This window comes from Phytophthora cinnamomi, assembly GCF_018691715.1.
Source record: "Phytophthora cinnamomi strain GKB4 chromosome Unknown Contig6, whole genome shotgun sequence".
Taxonomy (NCBI): Eukaryota; Oomycota; class Peronosporomycetes; order Peronosporales; family Peronosporaceae; genus Phytophthora; species Phytophthora cinnamomi.
This window is the reverse complement of record NW_027150939.1, coordinates 430,493-450,256: the sequence shown is the minus strand read 5'-3', so window position 1 is coordinate 450,256 and position 19,764 is coordinate 430,493. Positions and strand designations below refer to the sequence as shown.

Below are 19,764 nucleotides of genomic sequence, written 5' to 3'. Positions count from 1 at the left end.
GCTGCCGTCGGAGTCAGCCGGTGCGTCCCAGGCACTGCCAGCACAATATAGTGCCGTGAAAACTGAGGATGTTCAGCCCTCGTGTCAAGGCTATTATCGCCCCGCAGAGAATGCAGCGCTCCCGCCATAAACGCTCTTCTTACAGCTGGCACGATAACGTACACGACAGATGAAGACGATCAGTTGCACCGCCTGGTAGTCGAACGTAATCGTAGGCCGAATCGTCTTCGGCAGCGCCGATTTCAAAATCTGTGGCGAGAACCGAATGGAGGTAGTCGAGACAGTACAATTCATCGGCAACCAGCGCAGACGCACACCAGCGTGGCGCAACATCGACAATCGAAAAACGAAAATGATCAAACAAGACGCTTGCACGTAAAACGCGATGGTCTTGTCGACCGACGGATTACTGTTGGAGTTCATAGCAATGATTTGTTTGAGAATGAGCTTTGTGTGAATTAACGTACAGTGCGGTGGATTCTTGGGAATCAAACCAGCCTTCGCGTTGCCAATTTGCAGTACAATTTAAGATGATGGTGAAGCTGGAGTTCACCATCACTTGGGTTGCGACTACGGCACTCTATATGCAGCGCTAGGACTCCCAACAGGAGTTCCAGAATGGACCTCCGACGAAGAACTAGCTAGAACACTTGCGGCACGCTACATTTTGCTTACAAACCACAAGAAGTCGTGCAATACACTTGCTACCTTCCTGCAGACGTGCTGCCAGTCTAGTCAGGTGCTCTGTTTCCTTCAACTACTTGCTCCGCGCATCTGATACGAGGCGCTAGACAAATACTTGCGATAGTGTGGCTTTCAGCACTAGAAGATGGGCGGTGATATCTACTTTCGGTGGGTGGGTGGAAGTCCGATCTTCTTGACTATCTACGTTGATAACATTGTGATCGCTTCGACAACCGCGAGCATCAAGCTTGCGATGGACGAGCTTAGCAGAAAGTTTAACATTAAAGATCTTGGAGATATGAACCAGTTGTCAATGGAGATCCGGTATGTTCCTGGTATGATGTTGTCAATTTCGCAGCGTGGGTACGTGGCTCAGCTGCTGGAGAGATTTAAGATGACTAAGCGCAAGGCGGTGCCGACGCCGCAGTCCAGGGCAACTTCCCGCTTCCGGGTGATCCGGATAGAGAGCCGGTGAGTGTGTATCGACCCGGGTGTAGACTATCCTAGCATTGCGGGTTCGCTGCAGTATCTGGTCAGCTGTTCTCGATCAGATATTGTCGATGCTGTGTGAACTTTGGACAAGGTTTTGACGTGCTACACGAAAGATCACTTCGTGCTAGCTAAACGTGTTCTACGCTGCCTGCAGGGTACGCGGGAATGTGGATTCGTGTCGTACAAGACCGAGTCTCTAGTGATGCAGTTAGTGGCTTACGCAGATGCTGATCCTGATAACGAAAAACAGGATCGCCGTTCTATTACTGGTTATGAGTTACAGCTACACGGTTGCACGTTTGCCTACAAGAGCAGAAAGCAGTCGATCGCGACTGGGGACATGCAGTGCAGAGTTTGTTGCAACCAGTGAGTGCTCCAACCTTTTTATGTGGACACACAACTTGTTCGCTGAGCTGAAGATTCAACGATGGTTCTCTTTGAAGACAACCAGGCAGTGAGTGATCCATGTGATCGAGGAGGTTAGCAGTGGATACAAGGTCAGAAGTATGGATTTGAAGTTTCACAAGACTCAGGACTTTGTGGAGCGTGGCGTGTTCGCAATTGAGTACTGTCCGAGTGAAGACAATGTTGCGGACATCTTCACGAAGCCGCTTGGCCCGCAACCGTTCCCGAAGCTGCGCGAGCTCCATAATGTATTACCAGTGCCGCACAGCAAGTAGTTGCGCACGACGTGCAAGTGGTGCAAGCAAACGCAGCAACACGAAGTGGGAGTTTGAAGTGAGGAGCAACGGCAGTTGGGTGCTGTCGTGCGGCTGCTCTACTTGTCCCTGGTTGAACTAGGCCATTTCTGTGCCAGCTTACTTGACTTTCGTCTTGCATAATGCAGCTCTGGCAAGAGTGCCCGCAATCCCAAAGTTCACACGTGCCCGCCAAAACGTACTACTCATAAACTTAACTCACTGCGCACAAACTTGTATATTGGCGGAAGTATGCGAAACAGTCTCTTCCGGATCCAGAAGATCTATGCCGCGATCTTGTGTCCGCCTGTTTGGAAGACTGGCCGAGTTAATTTCGGGCAGGAGTTTCTCCCGGCCTAATTTCGGGCGTTCCAGACGTTATTTTCGGGTTCTAGACGCGTTCCAGACTTGTTTTCGGGCCCAATCCCGACTGGCTTCAACTGGCGTCGAGATTCCGCGACCCAAATGGTGCTGCGCTGGGAGCCGCTGCGGCCGTCGGCGGCGGGCGCGCCGGCCGTCAAGAACCACACGGCCACGGCGGTGTCTGCGCACGAGCTGCTGGTGTTCGGCGGCTACGACGGGCGGCGCAACCACAACGCGCTGCACCTGCTGGACGTGCGGCGGCGCGCGTGGCGGGAGCTGACGCACGAGACCCGCGGCCGCTTGCCGGCGGGCCGCAACGGCCACACGGCCACGCTGGCCGAGCGCAAGCTGTTCGTGCTGGGCGGCTGGCTGGGCAGCGGGCCGCTGGCCGCCGCCGACCTGCACGTGCTGCACCTGGACTCGCTCACGTGGGAGCAGCCGGCGCTGGCCGCCGCGCTGGGCCCGTGCAACATGCACACGGCCGACTACGTGGCCCGCCTGCGCAGCATCCTGGTCTTCCGCGGCGGCGACGGCCGCGAGTACCTGAACGACCTGCACGCGCTGCAGATCGACGCCATGACGTGGACCACCGTGCGCACGCGCGGCCGCGCGCCGGCCCCGCGCGCCAACCACAGCTCGGCGCTCGTGGGGGACGACCTGCTCGTGTTCGGCGGCTGGGACGGCCGCCAGCGGCTCAACGACGTGCACGTGCTGGACACGCGCGGCATGGCCTGGTCGGCCGTGGACGACGAGTTCAGCGTGGACACGAGGCACTACGTGGCCCCGCCGCTGCCCCGCGCCGGCATGACCATGGCCCGCCACCGAGACCGCCTCTTCGTGTTCGGCGGCTCGGGCCCGTCCGCCAAGTGCTACGACGACCTGCACGTGTACGACCCGCGGCGGCGCCAGTGGGTGGAGACGGTGGCCGTCGTTGCGGCCGAGAACCCGCACGAGCAGCGGCAGAAGTGGAGGCAGAGCTACCGATCCAGTCGCAACAGGGCCCGGTCCCAGCCGCGGTGGGATATCTACGAGGATGACGACCAGCAGGACGGCAGCTGGTCCGGGAACGACGCAGAAGAGTTTGATGAGGACCTGGACAGCGACGAGGAGTTTGAAGATGCGCACAGCGACCGCGAGGCCATGATGGTGGCGCAAGACCTGGCCAATGACTCGTGCGACTCGGCGAACCCGAACGAAATGTGCGAATTTGCTGACGTGGAGATACTCAAGAGAGACGAACCCCTGTTAGTGGTAGGAAGGGGGCCTGGGCGGCGAGCCGGACACACGTGCACCGTTGTGGACCGCATGCTCGTGATCTTCGGAGGCTCCTGCGGCGCTGACTACCTGAATGACTGTTTCACATTAGACACGGACCCACCACCTCACGCTTCTGTATCCTTACCATCGCCGGCAAGAATGTTGCGCCACGCACTCGCCCGATATGTTGACTGCGAGGAGTTTGCAGACATTTCGTTCGTACGTGCCTGCTCTCGTTTGTGTATTGTTCAGCTGGATGGAAAAGTCTCACACGTGCTTTTGGTATGACCAGCTTGTCGAAGGACGCGTGGTATATGCGCACAAACTTATTTTGTCAGCGCTGAGTGAGCGCTTCCGAGGGATGTTTTCTTCCGGATTTCGCGAGGCTCGAGAGTCTCAAATTGTTGTTCCGGATGTGCGGTATCAAGTATTTGTGTTGCTGCTTGAGTATCTCTACACCGGGCACATCGAAACACATGATGATGCATTCGCTCTGTGTTCGAGAACTCAAGATGCAGACCACGCGCCGGATTTTGTCAGCAACAGCATAGCAGCATGCCCACAATCCGCTGATGGTCTCAACGAAATTGAAGAGGCCCGTCGTCGAGAAGCTGAGCAGGCCCAATCGTTCGACATGGGACTGGAAATGGAGCTGGAATCTCTGCTAGAGCTGCTTGTGGCTGCGGATCAATTCATGTTGGATCATCTCAAGCAGCGCTGTGAGCGGACACTACAGTACGCTGTGCGTATCGGAAGCATCGAGGCGATTGCAGATGCGGCCGACCGGGCCAATGCTGTCCAATTGCAAGCAGTATGTCGGCATTTCCGGCGCAACCACTCGCTGCCTCCATTGTCGAACGAGTGTTGTTTCGACGACGATCCTGACCTGGAGGAGCTGAAGCCCCAGCCTCCTCAAGGTGAAGGTGAAGGGAACGACGAAGGTGACGATGTGGATGAAACCATATCACGGCTGAGCCGCGCCGCGTTGCTATAAAAGGGTACTAATAAACTTATTTGCAAATTTGCCACTTATGCATATCTCTAAGCCTATTGACAAAACATTCACACAGATATTGTCAGCAAAACTTCACGGTCTTCAGACGCTTATTGGTAGAAGCGTGGGGCTCCACGTGACTGCCCATGGGCACGTGAGTCCGACGAGTACCCAGAAGACCCGGACGGTGTGGGAGCAGATCGCTGCCCAGACGAGTGTCCCGATGAATACGCGGGCGTGGATGCATATCGGTCAGACGAGTACTCAGATGAATACCCAGACGAATACCCGGACCTTGGGCCTCTTGAAGGCGCAAACCCTGCCCCCGAGGCAATGAACCTGCCACCGTCGTTGTGTTGCCGGTGCTGGCGTACATCGTACGTCATGAACATCGGGTTGTGGTCGCTACGCGAGTCGGTCTGCTGCTCCATGTCGTAGCCCTCTTGCGAGTGAAGAAAGCTTTCGCGGTGAGTAAAGCCCGACCACCGCTTCAGCGCCAATACGAACATCGCCACATAACGTGCGAAAAACAGGAAGACCACAATCGAGTTGAAGATCACAAAGCCCTGCGCCACGATACCGCGCCAATGCGTGCTCAGCTCACTGGACGTGAGGAACGCGAAACCACACAGAAAGTTCACAATTGCCACGACGCGCAGACCCACCACTACGCCCAGCACCCAGCGAGCAGCAAATGGGCGAATGATGAGCACCACGACGATAAACAGCAAATGTGTCACCATCAGTGCTACCAACTGCGTCGGGACACCGGAAACAGCACCAGTGAGGATACCAAGCAGCATTTGGCAGCCCACAGTCACCACAAAGAAGTAGCGGAAAGCCATCTTAGACTCGCCGTAGAGCGAACCCCATACAGCGAAGTGCTTGAAGCGAAAAGCGTCGTTGATCGGAATTGCTCGCACACTCACGAACGCATAGCACAATCCACCGACCACGACGGCCCACAAGGAGAAGAGCGCCACAGCAAGACCAACACCAACCCGATATTGCAGCTCCATGACCAGTTCATACGAAGACATCGCCACAAGTGGGAAAACACAGACCATCCACAATGCCACGCCCAAACCCACCATGCACATGGCAAAGCTGTTTCGAAGCGACGTCGGCCAAAATGCTGACCACGTGTCCGCAGACATGCTGTGGCGATAGAACGCAAAGCCGGCAGCAAGAGCGAAGAGCACAACCACAACTCCAACGACAGCCAGGAAGAACCAGAACGCGGTCATCAGCGCCTGATCCTCGTCAATACCGATACGGTCCGAAAATGCCACAATGCCCGTCAGGATGATAAGCTGCAGTCTGCGCGAGGCATCAGAGACGGCAGTAGTTGTCACCGACGAGATATGCAGGTTGGCGAATGAGAAGGAGTCCGTAAAATCCAACACAATTTGAGGAGCCTTTGTGAGCTCAAGCATCGAGATGGAGTTCACATGCTGGATGTAGCCCACCACGACAGCAAGCTCCCAAACGTTCGGCGTAAGCCAGCCCATAGTCGAACGTCCGTTTCCACCATCTTGGTTTCCTGAGTCGGGAGGTCCACCCAGCCACGGCGGACGCTGGAGAGCCAGCACGTGAAAGAACACAAGCAGCACTGCAGACACGATACCCAGGGCATAACTCGCGTAAAGCAATGCGTTTTGCACCTCTTGTGCTGTAGACGACAGAGAAATTGAGGCACCAGGAGGCAGGTTAGAGCGGTTACTACCACCAACGACGATGTCGCTATACCCCCCGCTGCCGTCTTCAAGAGCTTTCAGATCTTGGCCACGGGTGAACTTGTCAAATGTCGTAACCTTGCTTCCATCAGTGTAGATGATTTTGGAGCCCGTGTCTCCCAACAGAATCAAGTTGTTGTTATCAAGGGCCGTCTGGTCAGCTTCGTCGCTGCTGCCTGAATCGGTCTGCTTGGCAATTGCCTCTGCAGCTGAATTGTCGATGTCCGAGGTATCAGCAGGGATCACTGTCCCCATCGACTCCGATGAAGCAGAAGATGGGGGCATCGTCAGGAAACCCGACGATGGTGATCTAGTCACGGGTGCTGGACTTGGGGTCGATGAGCTTGACGAGCTCGATGAACCTGACAAGTCATCTTGTTGGGCCGTTTGTGAAACATCGTCGCCACCTTCGGAAGCTTCAGTCGAGTCGGTTGTTACCACAGGAGCTCTCGTCACAGGTGCCGGACTCGGTGTACTATCATCAGAGGACTCTGAGGTGGATGACGTTGTATCTGTACCAGACTCAGACGAATCCGCTGATCCTGATGAAGCCACTGCATCCGAGCTAGAAGAAGCTGGAGTCGACGGAGATGAAGTCGTCTTCGGTGCATTAGTTACCGGTGGAGGGCTCCATGTCGTGTCAGAGGAGCCTGACGAATCCGTCGAAGCGGAAGCCGTTTGCGACTTTGACGAAGTGCTTGATCCAGACGAAGGTGCAGTCGTCGTCGGGGTGGTCGTCGGGGCCGCTGTCTGGGGAGTACTCGTCACAGGAGGCGGGCTGAAAGTCGTGTCGTCTGAAGAACCCGAAGAAGACGTTGTCGTAGGAACTTCCGTAGGAGCCTCCGTCGTTGGCGTCCAGGTCGCTGGAGCCTCAGTCTGCTTGGGTGCATTCCCATTCGATCCAGCCACTGACGTATCCGTCGTAGGAGGCGACGTTGGCGCTTCAGTAGAAGGCGTTGTAGTAGGAGCTTCCGTCAGAACATCATTCGTGTTCGAGCCCGAACTTGAGAAGCTCGCCGCCGGCTCTGCTGGGGTTACCGTGCCAGGGGTCCATGTCGGCGCTTCAGTCGGAGCTTCGGTCCGCACGGAGGCGTCCGTGTTCGAACCCGAAGAAGACGTTGTCGTAGGAACTTCCGTAGGAGCCTCCGTCGTTGGCGTCCAGGTCGCTGGAGCCTCAGTCTGCTTGGGTGCATTCCCATTCGATCCAGCCACTGACGTATCCGTCGTAGGAGGCGACGTTGGCGCTTCAGTAGAAGGCGTTGTAGCAGGAGCTTCCGTCAGAACATCATTCGTGTTCGAGCCCGAACTTGAGAAGCTCGCCGCCGGCTCTGCTGGGGTTACCGTGCCAGGGGTCCATGTCGGCGCTTCAGTCGGAGCTTCGGTCCGCACGGAGGCGTCCGTGTTCGAACCCGAAGAAGACGTTGTCGTAGGAACTTCCGTAGGAGCCTCCGTCGTTGGCGTCCAGGTCGCTGGAGCCTCAGTCTGCTTGGGTGCATTCCCATTCGATCCAGCCACTGACGTATCCGTCGTAGGAGGCGACGTTGGCGCTTCAGTAGAAGGCGTTGTAGCAGGAGCTTCCGTCAGAACATCATTCGTGTTCGAGCCCGAACTTGAGAAGCTCGCCGCCGGCTCTGCTGGGGTTACCGTGCCAGGGGTCCATGTCGGCGCTTCAGTCGGAGCTTCGGTCCGCACGGAGGCGTCCGTGTTCGAACCCGAAGAAGACGTTGTCGTAGGAACTTCCGTAGGAGCCTCCGTCGTTGGCGTCCAGGTCGCTGGAGCCTCAGTCTGCTTGGGTGCATTCCCATTCGATCCAGCCACTGACGTATCCGTCGTAGGAGGCGACGTTGGCGCTTCAGTAGAAGGCGTTGTAGCAGGAGCTTCCGTCAGAACATCATTCGTGTTCGAGCCCGAACTTGAGAAGCTCGCCGCCGGCTCTGCTGGGGTTACCGTGCCAGGGGTCCATGTCGGCGCTTCAGTCGGAGCTTCGGTCCGCACGGAGGCGTCCGTGTTCGAACCCGAAGAAGACGTTGTCGTAGGAACTTCCGTAGGAGCCTCCGTCGTTGGCGTCCAGGTCGCTGGAGCCTCAGTCTGCTTGGGTGCATTCCCATTCGATCCAGCCACTGACGTATCCGTCGTAGGAGGCGACGTTGGCGCTTCAGTAGAAGGCGTTGTAGTAGGAGCTTCCGTCAGAACATCATTCGTGTTCGAGCCCGAACTTGAGAAGCTCGCCGCCGGCTCTGCTGGGGTTACCGTGCCAGGGGTCCATGTCGGCGCTTCAGTCGGAGCTTCGGTCCGCACGGAGGCGTCCGTGTTCGAACCCGAAGAAGACGTTGTCGTAGGAACTTCCGTAGGAGCCTCCGTCGTTGGCGTCCAGGTCGCTGGAGCCTCAGTCTGCTTGGGTGCATTCCCATTCGATCCAGCCACTGACGTATCCGTCGTAGGAGGCGACGTTGGCGCTTCAGTAGAAGGCGTTGTAGTAGGAGCTTCCGTCAGAACATCATTCGTGTTCGAGCCCGAACTTGAGAAGCTCGCCGCCGGCTCTGCTGGGGTTACCGTGCCAGGGGTCCATGTCGGCGCTTCAGTCGGAGCTTCGGTCCGCACGGAGGCGTCCGTGTTCGAACCCGAAGAAGACGTTGTCGTAGGAACTTCCGTAGGAGCCTCCGTCGTTGGCGTCCAGGTCGCTGGAGCCTCAGTCTGCTTGGGTGCATTCCCATTCGATCCAGCCACTGACGTATCCGTCGTAGGAGGCGACGTTGGCGCTTCAGTAGAAGGCGTTGTAGTAGGAGCTTCCGTCAGAACATCATTCGTGTTCGAGCCCGAACTTGAGAAGCTCGCCGCCGGCTCTGCTGGGGTTACCGTGCCAGGGGTCCATGTCGGCGCTTCAGTCGGAGCTTCGGTCCGCACGGAGGCGTCCGTGTTCGAACCCGAAGAAGACGTTGTCGTAGGAACTTCCGTAGGAGCCTCCGTCGTTGGCGTCCAGGTCGCTGGAGCCTCAGTCTGCTTGGGTGCATTCCCATTCGATCCAGCCACTGACGTATCCGTCGTAGGAGGCGACGTTGGCGCTTCAGTAGAAGGCGTTGTAGTAGGAGCTTCCGTCAGAACATCATTCGTGTTCGAGCCCGAACTTGAGAAGCTCGCCGCCGGCTCTACTGGGGTTACCGTGCCAGGGGTCCATGTCGGCGCTTCAGTCGGAGCTTCGGTCCGCACGGAGGCGTCCGTGTTCGAACCCGAAGAAGACGTTGTCGTAGGAACTTCCGTAGGAGCCTCCGTCGTTGGCGTCCAGGTCGCTGGAGCCTCAGTCTGCTTGGGTGCATTCCCATTCGATCCAGCCACTGACGTATCCGTCGTAGGAGGCGACGTTGGCGCTTCAGTAGAAGGCGTTGTAGTAGGAGCTTCCGTCAGAACATCATTCGTGTTCGAGCCCGAACTTGAGAAGCTCGCCGCCGGCTCTACTGGGGTTACCGTGCCAGGGGTCCATGTCGGCGCTTCAGTCGGAGCTTCGGTCCGCACGGAGGCGTCCGTGTTCGAACCCGAAGAAGACGTTGTCGTAGGAACTTCCGTAGGAGCCTCCGTCGTTGGCGTCCAGGTCGCTGGAGCCTCAGTCTGCTTGGGTGCATTCCCATTCGATCCAGCCACTGACGTATCCGTCGTAGGAGGCGACGTTGGCGCTTCAGTAGAAGGCGTTGTAGTAGGAGCTTCCGTCAGAACATCATTCGTGTTCGAGCCCGAACTTGAGAAGCTCGCCGCCGGCTCTGCTGGGGTTACCGTGCCAGGGGTCCATGTCGGCGCTTCGGTCCGCACGGAGGCGTCCGTGTTCGAACCCGAAGAAGACGTTGTCGTAGGAACTTCCGTAGAGCCTCCGTCGTTGGCGTCCAGGTCGCTGGAGCCTCAGTCTGCTTGGGTGCATTCCCATTCGATCCAGCCACTGACGTATCCGTCGTAGGAGGCGACGTTGGCGCTTCAGTAGAAGGCGTTGTAGTAGGAGCTTCCGTCAGAACATCATTCGTGTTCGAGCCCGAACTTGAAGCTCGCCGCCGGCTCTACCGGCGTCCGCGTCGTCGAGCCCGGCGTGTAGCTAGAACTAGAGCTCGAACTGAAGCTGGAGTCCATGCTCGAGCCCGAAGAAGACGAGCCCGTCCTTGACACAGGCGTATTCGTCCACGGCGTCGCCGTCGTGCTCTCCGGCGTCCGCGTCGTCGAGCCCGGCGTGTAGCTAGAACTAGAGCTCGAACTGAAGCTGGAGTCCATGCTCGAGCCCGAAGAAGACGAGCCCGTCCTTGACACAGGCGTATTCGTCCACGGCGTCGCCGTCGTGCTCTCCGGCGTCCGCGTCGTCGAGCCCGGCGTGTAGCTAGAACTAGAGCTCGAACTGAAGCTGGAGTCCATGCTCGAGCCCGAAGAAGACGAGCCCGTCCTTGACACAGGCGTATTCGTCCACGGCGTCGCCGTCGTGCTCTCCGGCGTCCGCGTCGTCGAGCCCGGCGTGTAGCTAGAACTAGAGCTCGAACTGAAGCTGGAGTCCATGCTCGAGCCCGAAGAAGACGAGCCCGTCCTTGACACAGGCGTATTCGTCCACGGCGTCGCCGTCGTGCTCTCCGGCGTCCGCGTCGTCGAGCCCGGCGTGTAGCTAGAACTAGAGCTCGAACTGAAGCTGGAGTCCATGCTCGAGCCCGAAGAAGACGAGCCCGTCCTTGACACAGGCGTATTCGTCCACGGCGTCGCCGTCGTGCTCTCCGGCGTCCGCGTCGTCGAGCCCGGCGTGTAGCTAGAACTAGAGCTCGAACTGAAGCTGGAGTCCATGCTCGAGCCCGAAGAAGACGAGCCCGTCCTTGACACAGGCGTATTCGTCCACGGCGTCGCCGTCGTGCTCTCCGGCGTCCGCGTCGTCGAGCCCGGCGTGTAGCTAGAACTAGAGCTCGAACTGAAGCTGGAGTCCATGCTCGAGCCCGAAGAAGACGAGCCCGTCCTTGACACAGGCGTATTCGTCCACGGCGTCGCCGTCGTGCTCTCCGGCGTCCGCGTCGTCGAGCCCGGCGTGTAGCTAGAACTAGAGCTCGAACTGAAGCTGGAGTCCATGCTCGAGCCCGAAGAAGACGAGCCCGTCCTTGACACAGGCGTATTCGTCCACGGCGTCGCCGTCGTGCTCTCCGGCGTCCGCGTCGTCGAGCCCGGCGTGTAGCTAGAACTAGAGCTCGAACTGAAGCTGGAGTCCATGCTCGAGCCCGAAGAAGACGAGCCCGTCCTTGACACAGGCGTATTCGTCCACGGCGTCGCCGTCGTGCTCTCCGGCGTCCGCGTCGTCGAGCCCGGCGTGTAGCTAGAACTAGAGCTCGAACTGAAGCTGGAGTCCATGCTCGAGCCCGAAGAAGACGAGCCCGTCCTTGACACAGGCGTATTCGTCCACGGCGTCGCCGTCGTGCTCTCCGGCGTCCGCGTCGTCGAGCCCGGCGTGTAGCTAGAACTAGAGCTCGAACTGAAGCTGGAGTCCATGCTCGAGCCCGAAGAAGACGAGCCCGTCCTTGACACAGGCGTATTCGTCCACGGCGTCGCCGTCGTGCTCTCCGGCGTCCGCGTCGTCGAGCCCGGCGTGTAGCTAGAACTAGAGCTCGAACTGAAGCTGGAGTCCATGCTCGAGCCCGAAGAAGACGAGCCCGTCCTTGACACAGGCGTATTCGTCCACGGCGTCGCCGTCGTGCTCTCCGGCGTCCGCGTCGTCGAGCCCGGCGTGTAGCTAGAACTAGAGCTCGAACTGAAGCTGGAGTCCATGCTCGAGCCCGAAGAAGACGAGCCCGTCCTTGACACAGGCGTATTCGTCCACGGCGTCGCCGTCGTGCTCTCCGGCGTCCGCGTCGTCGAGCCCGGCGTGTAGCTAGAACTAGAGCTCGAACTGAAGCTGGAGTCCATGCTCGAGCCCGAAGAAGACGAGCCCGTCCTTGACACAGGCGTATTCGTCCACGGCGTCGCCGTCGTGCTCTCCGGCGTCCGCGTCGTCGAGCCCGGCGTGTAGCTAGAACTAGAGCTCGAACTGAAGCTGGAGTCCATGCTCGAGCCCGAAGAAGACGAGCCCGTCCTTGACACAGGCGTATTCGTCCACGGCGTCGCCGTCGTGCTCTCCGGCGTCCGCGTCGTCGAGCCCGGCGTGTAGCTAGAACTAGAGCTCGAACTGAAGCTGGAGTCCATGCTCGAGCCCGAAGAAGACGAGCCCGTCCTTGACACAGGCGTATTCGTCCACGGCGTCGCCGTCGTGCTCTCCGGCGTCCGCGTCGTCGAGCCCGGCGTGTAGCTAGAACTAGAGCTCGAACTGAAGCTGGAGTCCATGCTCGAGCCCGAAGAAGACGAGCCCGTCCTTGACACAGGCGTATTCGTCCACGGCGTCGCCGTCGTGCTCTCCGGCGTCCGCGTCGTCGAGCCCGGCGTGTAGCTAGAACTAGAGCTCGAACTGAAGCTGGAGTCCATGCTCGAGCCCGAAGAAGACGAGCCCGTCCTTGACACAGGCGTATTCGTCCACGGCGTCGCCGTCGTGCTCTCCGGCGTCCGCGTCGTCGAGCCCGGCGTGTAGCTAGAACTAGAGCTCGAACTGAAGCTGGAGTCCATGCTCGAGCCCGAAGAAGACGAGCCCGTCCTTGACACAGGCGTATTCGTCCACGGCGTCGCCGTCGTGCTCTCCGGCGTCCGCGTCGTCGAGCCCGGCGTGTAGCTAGAACTAGAGCTCGAACTGAAGCTGGAGTCCATGCTCGAGCCCGAAGAAGACGAGCCCGTCCTTGACACAGGCGTATTCGTCCACGGCGTCGCCGTCGTGCTCTCCGGCGTCCGCGTCGTCGAGCCCGGCGTGTAGCTAGAACTAGAGCTCGAACTGAAGCTGGAGTCCATGCTCGAGCCCGAAGAAGACGAGCCCGTCCTTGACACAGGCGTATTCGTCCACGGCGTCGCCGTCGTGCTCTCCGGCGTCCGCGTTGTCGAGCTCGGCGTGTAGCTAGAACTAGAGCTCGAGCGCGAAGAAGAGGTGTCAGTTCCTGACACAGGCGTATTCGTCCACGGCGTCGCCGTCGTGCTCTCCGGCGTTCGTGTTGTGCTCTCCGGCGTCCGTGTCGTGCTCTCCGGTGTTCGCGTCGTCGAAGTTGGGGTTTCTGTTGGTGTTGTCGTCTCTGTAGTGGAGCCACTTGCGCTGCTTCTTGTGCTTTGAATCGTTGGCTCTGTCGTCGCTGGCATTGTTGTCGCCGGCGCTGTTGTCGTTGGCATTGTGGTTCCTGGCGTATCTGTAGGCGAGCTGCTATCTGATGTTGTCGATCCAGTCTGCGTGTTCGGCACCGGCGTCCACTCGGGGCGCTTGGTCTCAGGCGTCTTGGTTGTCGCGCTGGGCGTCGTCGTCGGCGTCGGTGTCGGCGTCGGTGTCGGCGTCGAGCTGGCGCTGGAGGTTGAATCTGACTTGCTACGAGAACTGGAGTCGACGCCGACGCTGCCGTCGGTGCTGCCGCTATCGCTGGGGGCGAGACGCACGCTCGCCTCGAGTTGCCTGGAGTCCACGACCTGTAGCGCTGTCGCTAGTCCCGTCGAGCAGAGCGCAATGGCGAGCGCGACGAGCACCGCGAGGCCGCTCGCGCGTCTCCTGGGGCTCCATCGCCGCCTCCGCTCCATAGCGCTGTGGAATAAGTTACCTATCGCGGCCTGCTGCCAGTAAATATCCTGCTCCCCCCGCCTGCTGCCTGCCCTGTTCTGCCCTGCTGTGTGTCTGTCCGCTTTCCGCTTTTCGCTTATGCGGATCGGGGCCGTCGGTCGGTGCCCCGAGCCTCTCAACGGCACGAACGATAGAAGTCTCGCCGCCGCCGCTACTCACTGCACGCCGGCTGGAGGACTGACTGCCGCCCGCGAAAGGGAAATGCACGGCGCGATGCTGTCCGCTCTCGTGGCGTGCCCAGGTGTCGGAAGCCGCGATAGCGACGGACTGGCCCTTGCGGCTGCAACCATTTGCACCGCCTCTACAGACACGGCTGTTACGCGGGACTGCCAGCGAAGATGGGGACGCATCAATGCCTGGCGCCTGAATGGTGCTAAGTCAGTACGTTCATCCCCTTTGCTTGCACCTGAGGCGGGTGGCGATGTACTCTGTTTTGCTAACTCTTTCCCTATTTTCCTCATATCTACAGCAAAGACTCAGAATATTCAAAAATATAGAGAAACGCGAGGCCCATACAGTCAGCAAGCTGTTCCTCGGGAAGTTGGGCATAGCGATGTGGGTAGAGCGATCGCGTCCTCCGGCCGCCGTGGCGACCGCACGATGGTCAGCGAGCGGCTTCCTGCCTGTCACGGCGGCCGCTGACATCCTCCAGCTCCTTCCGCTGTTTGAGTTTGCGTTCACTGGTGGCAGTTCACTGAAAGTCCGCGCTCGGAACGCTGCGCACCTACGGTATCTATCCGCTGGGTTGCTTGCTGGTGCTATTCGGTTCGCTACCTGGGCTTCGTATCCAGCAGCAGGAAAATGTGTCCGTGACATGGCGAAACGATCCAGGGCGGACTTTCCCCCATGCCTGTGAGCAACATGACGGCACCGCCGAGTTACATGATGAATCTGTCGCTGCCTGTAAGCATGTTTACCGGTACATGTACATGTATCATGAACTTCATGAGCAGCGGGTTTCAACTCAAAACTATTATCATTGTCTTTATAGACCCCACAATCCACTATGCCAAAGAGCTCCTTGTTCTGTGCTGCTACATACGTTGCTCTAGCTCTGTCGCTGCCCTTCCTTTAGAAGCGAGACATTTGCTGCTTGAACTGGGCCTCCGAGCCGAACGACGGCTCCAGCGAGTGCTGTCCGTACGACGACGACGCGCTCTGGTAGGACGGCTGCATCGAGTTGCCCGCCGAGCTCGCGGGCAGCGTCAGCGTGCAGCCGTTCGCCGACTGGTTGAGCCTGCTATCGTTGGGACCGGCCGCGGTGAACTGGCTGGCCCACAGGTCCGACTCCGTGTCCGTCTGCGGGTCGTACTTGATCACCGAGTTGCTGCGGCGCGAGTCGTCGTTCGAACGCACCATCCACGCGCGGATGTACGTGCTGAAGACGATGAGCTGGCGCACGAACCAGACCAGGATCACGATCGAGTTGATGCCAATGTACGCCTGGGCCACGCGGGTGCGCCCAGTGGCCGACATCGTGTTCGAGTTCAGGAACGCGAAGGCCAGGCCAAAGTTCAGGATCTTGAGCAGGCCCAGCACGTACGTAATGCGGAGCACCAATTGGTCCGCGAACGGAGACATAACAAACACGCACGCGAGATACAGCGCCTGGATGCCTATGACCGCAACGAGCTGCGTCGGGTCACCCGACATACAGCCCACGAGGACGCCTGTCGCGATCTGCACCACCACGTCAATCACGAAGAACATGCGGCTGCGGTACGTGTACTCGCAGTAAAGCGAGCCCCAGGTGGCCAGATTCTCGAACTGCTCCAGCTCGTCCTTCGTCTTGTGCATGATCACACGTCCGGCGACAGCAAGCACACCGAAGCAGACGAGAACCAGTGCGATGATCGCCACCACTAACGCATCGGCCATCGTCGAAGCCTGGATCTCCATCGAAATCTCGAACGACGCCAACATACTCAGCGGGTACAGCGAGAAGTACCAAACTAGCACGCACAGTCCAAGGGCGCGGATGGAAACGCTACGGAGACGGTGCACACCGGAAGTGTAGCTGCTCAGGTCTGAGTGCTCGTCCAGCGCATGCTCAGCCTTGCGCTTAGCCAGCATGGCCAGCACAAGGAAGACGATGATCAGGATACCCATGATCATGGCGAAACCAGTGGCGCCCTGGTTGAGAATGCTCGCCTCCGAAATTCCAATACGGTCTGCGTACGAGACGACGCCACCCAGCACAATCGTCTCAAGGCGACGAGCTCCAGTAGAGTCGCTGGAAGAGTCCTGGATCAAGAAGTTGCTCCACGCGAACGAGTCCGTGTAATCCCACAGGAAGTACGGCGTCTTGAGCACCGTGAGTTCCGACGTGGCCTGCATTTGTTGCAAGTAGCCCACGTAGAAGAGGAACTCCCAAGTGTTGGGGCTCCACGCAGCGTTGACCCACACAAGGTTGGCGTCCAGAGAAACGAAGTGGAAGAAAAGCAACAACGCTACCGAGATGCCAGCGAACGCAACTGAGGCGTAACGCAAGAAATCGTGGAAGGCCGCGGCCGATGTCGACAACACGTCGCTGTCCTCCGTGTCCACGTACGTGTTCCGGCCTCCGATCACGTTGGCATTCGCGGTAGCAGCACTGCCGGACGTGGGCGTCTTCCCTCGGACGTACTTCACTAGGTCCTCCGAACCGCTCTCACCAGTGCCGCCAGCAATGTTCAGCACGACCGGCTTCTCCGTCTTGGTAGTGTCTTCAGGGATGGCAAACGGGTCCTCCGAACCGCTCTTGGCCGTCATCGGCGTTGCCGACGCGTTGTACATGATCACATCCGATTGAGTCTGGTCCTTTTGGGCCGAGGCGTCTTGCTCGTCCTCGCTGCCTGAGTTCGTCTCGATAGCAATGGGGGACTTGGTGGCAGAAGGCGTCTGCGTCACGGGCTCAGGCGAGTCGGTAGTCTCATCGCCTGGCGCCTTCGTCACAGGAGGTGGCGACTCGGTGAAGTCATTAGTCGATGAACCAGACGAATCAGTCGAGTCGGTCGGCTCGTTCGTACCAGGAGTATCGGTCGCAGGAGTCCCAGTAGACGGGGTCTCTGTGCCAGGCGTCTCGGTGCCAGGAGTCTCGGTGGCAGGCGCATCGGTGCCAGGAGTCTCGGTGCCAGGCGTCAAAGTCACGGGATTCTCCGTTCCCGGGACGAGAGTGGGCAAGTCTGTAGATGGGAACACAGTGCCAGGCGATTCCGTTGTGCTCGGAGTGTCAGTGGTGCTCGGAGCGTCGGTGGTGCTCGGAACCAACGTCGAAATGTCTGGCAAAATCGTCGCTGGCGAGGTCGTGGCGCTCGGAGTGTCGGTGGCGCTCGGAGTGTCGGTGGTGCTCGGAGCGTCAGTGGTGCCCGGAGCGTCTGTGGTGCTCGGAGCGTCGGTGGTGCTCGGAGCGTCAGTGGTGCTCGGAACCAACGTCAAAATGTCCGGCAAGATCGTCGCTGGCGTGGGCGTGGCGCCAGGAGTGTCGGTCGTCGGGGTATCCGTCGTTGTCGGAGTATCCGTCGTTGTCGGAGTTTCCGTCGTTGTCGGAGTATCCGTCGTTGTCGGAGTATCCGTCGTTGTCGGGACCAGCGTCGAAATGTCCGGCAAGACCGTCGCCTGCGTGGTGGCGGAAGGAGTTGTTGTCGCTGATGGTTCGGTCGTTGGTGTAGGCGTCAGCAGGTCCGTGACCGGATCCAGCACCGACGTGGCAGTCGGGGTCGTCGCCGATGGTGCTGTCGTGGTCGTAGGGGCATCCGTCGCGGTCGGCGCATCCGTAGTCGGGGCATCGGTGGTAGGTGCCGTCGTCAGCAAGTCCGTAACAGGCGAAAGAACATTGGATCCATCAGTCGTAGGTGCGTCCGTCGCGGTAGGCGCTTCCGTGGTCGCCGTGGACGGTGCCTCGGTTGTCGGTGCATCGGTAGTCGGGGCGGTCGTTAAAAGGTTAGTTACCGGCGTCAAAAGACCCGAGTTTGAGCTCGTACTGGTTTCCGGTGCATCGGTTGCGGGTGCAGCAGTCGTAGTAGGCGTCGAGGGCGCATCGGTAGCCGGTGTGGACTGCGAGTCCGTCGTTGGGGCGTCCGTCGTCGGAGCTTCAGTAGTCGGGGCGGTCGTTAGGAGATTGGTTACCGGAGTCAAAAGTCCCGAATTCGAGCTCGTGCTTGTCTGCGGCGCATCTGTTGCCGGCGCGTCCGTCGCGGAAGGCGTCGAAGGCGCGTCGGTGGCCGGCGTTGACGGTGCCTCGGTAGTTGGGGCAGTTGTCAACAAGTTAGTTACTGGAGACAAAAGACCAGAGTTCGAACTCGTGCTCGTCTCCGGTGCATCCGTGGTCGGTGCATCAGTCGTAGTAGGCGTCGAGGGCGCCTCGGTGGCCGGTGTGGAGGGAGCATCCGTGGTCGGTGCATCAGTCGTAGTAGGCGTCGAGGGCGCATCGGTAGCCGGTGTGGACTGCGAGTCCGTCGTTGGGGCGTCCGTCGTCGGAGCTTCAGTAGTCGGGGCGGTCGTCAGGAGATTGGTTACCGGAGTCAAAAGTCCCGAATTCGAGCTCGTGCTTGTCTGCGGCGCATCTGTTGCCGGCGCGTCCGTCGTGGAAGGCGTCGAAGGCGCGTCGGTGGCCGGCGTTGACGGTGCCTCGGTAGTTGGGGCAGTTGTCAACAAGTTAGTTACTGGAGACAAAAGACCAGAGTTCGAACTCGTGCTCGTCTCCGGTGCATCCGTGGTCGGTGCATCAGTCGTAGTAGGCGTCGAAGGCGCCTCGGTGGCCGGTGTGGAGGGAGCATCCGTGGTCGGTGCATCAGTCATAGTAGGCGTCGAAGGCGCCTCGGTGGCCGGTGTGGAGGGAGCATTCGTCGTCGGTGCATCAGTCGTAGTAGGCGTCGAGGGCGCCTCGGTGGCCGGTGTGGAGGGAGCATCCGTTGTCGGTGCATCAGTCGTAGTAGGCGTCGAGGGCGCATCGGTAGCCGGTGTGGACTGCGAGTCCGTCGTTGGGGCGTCCGTCGTCGGAGCTTCAGTAGTCGGGGCGGTCGTCAGGAGATTGGTTACCGGAGTCAAAAGTCCCGAATTCGAGCTCGTGCTTGTCTGCGGCGCATCTGTTGCCGGCGCGTCCGTCGTGGAAGGCGTCGAAGGCGCGTCGGTGGCCGGCGTTGACGGTGCCTCGGTTGCCGGCGCGTCAGTAGCTGGAGCGGTTGTCAGCAGGTTAGTGACTGGAGACAGGAGACTCGGCGCCTCCGTCGTCGGCGCATCCGTCGTCGGCGCGGTCGTCGTAGTGGGCGTCGAGGGCGCGTCCGTCGTGGTAGCAGCGGGCGGCGCATCCGTGGTCGTCGTGGTGGACGGCGCGGTCGTCGGAGCAGGGGCGTCCGTCGGGGTGCTGGTCGCCGGCGCGTCCGTGGTCGTCGTGGACGTGGAGGACGAGCCCGACGACGGCGCCGAGTCCGAGGCGTCGGAGGGGTTCACCGTGGCCCTGTCCGCGAGCTGGTTCAGGCCGGAGCCGGTGCCGACGCCGAGGCCCAGCTGCAGGTTGCGCTGCACCTGGGCGGCTTCGGCGTCGACCATCAGGGCCTGCGTCTCGGCGGCCGCCAGGGCCAGCGCCACGAGCGCCAGGCCGCGCACCGCGCGCACGTGGACCATGTCTGTCTGTCCTCGCAGCCGGTCAGTCAATCAAAGTGTACGTCGGCGCGAGCGTCGAGCGTTGGGGTGTAACAACCAGGAGGAACCGATTGATGGAATGACGGGCGCGCGAGCAGGCGACCGGATAGGCAGGTCTGCCGAGGACGGAGGGAAGCAGAGAGCCTCCACACTGGCCGAGACTCGAGGTGCCAGCTGTCGTCTGTTCGTCGCTCGCAATTGATTGGCGAGAGCGCAGCGCCGGGACGGCGAACTGACTTTCCG

At 59.8% G+C, this 19,764-nt stretch overlaps 5 protein-coding genes across 5 annotated transcripts; 2 read left to right on the top strand and 3 right to left on the bottom strand.

Moving 5' to 3' along the window:
- Nucleotides 1-829: 829 nt before the first annotated feature.
- On the top strand, nt 830-1,159 carry IUM83_07366 (Retrovirus-related Gag-pol Polyprotein; the record flags this gene model as incomplete). The annotated part of the gene is made up of 1 exon (XM_067931654.1): nt 830-1,159. The coding sequence occupies one exon, from the start codon at nt 830-832 to the stop codon at nt 1,157-1,159; it is 330 nt and encodes a 109-aa protein (XP_067799088.1).
- Nucleotides 1,160-2,339: 1,180 nt separating this feature from the next.
- Nucleotides 2,340-3,838, top strand: IUM83_07365 (Kelch repeat-containing protein; the record flags this gene model as incomplete). Its single annotated transcript, XM_067931653.1, has 2 exons — nt 2,340-3,758; nt 3,833-3,838. 2 exons carry the CDS (start codon nt 2,340-2,342, stop codon nt 3,836-3,838), a joined length of 1,425 nt encoding a protein of 474 aa, XP_067798946.1.
- A 697-nt stretch (nt 3,839-4,535) lies between these two features.
- IUM83_07364 (putative mucin) lies at nt 4,536-10,100 on the bottom strand (the record flags this gene model as incomplete). The annotated part of the gene is made up of 2 exons (XM_067931652.1): nt 4,536-4,541; nt 4,863-10,100. The coding sequence occupies 2 exons, from the start codon at nt 10,098-10,100 to the stop codon at nt 4,536-4,538; spliced, it is 5,244 nt and encodes a 1,747-aa protein (XP_067799089.1).
- A 123-nt stretch (nt 10,101-10,223) lies between these two features.
- Nucleotides 10,224-13,094, bottom strand: IUM83_07363 (uncharacterized protein; the record flags this gene model as incomplete). Its single annotated transcript, XM_067931651.1, has 1 exon — nt 10,224-13,094. The coding sequence occupies one exon, from the start codon at nt 13,092-13,094 to the stop codon at nt 10,224-10,226; it is 2,871 nt and encodes a 956-aa protein (XP_067799124.1).
- Nucleotides 13,095-14,970: 1,876 nt separating this feature from the next.
- On the bottom strand, nt 14,971-19,503 carry IUM83_07362 (mucin-like protein; the record flags this gene model as incomplete). Its single annotated transcript, XM_067931650.1, has 1 exon — nt 14,971-19,503. The coding sequence occupies one exon, from the start codon at nt 19,501-19,503 to the stop codon at nt 14,971-14,973; it is 4,533 nt and encodes a 1,510-aa protein (XP_067798943.1).
- Between the last annotated feature and the right edge of the window lie 261 nt (nt 19,504-19,764).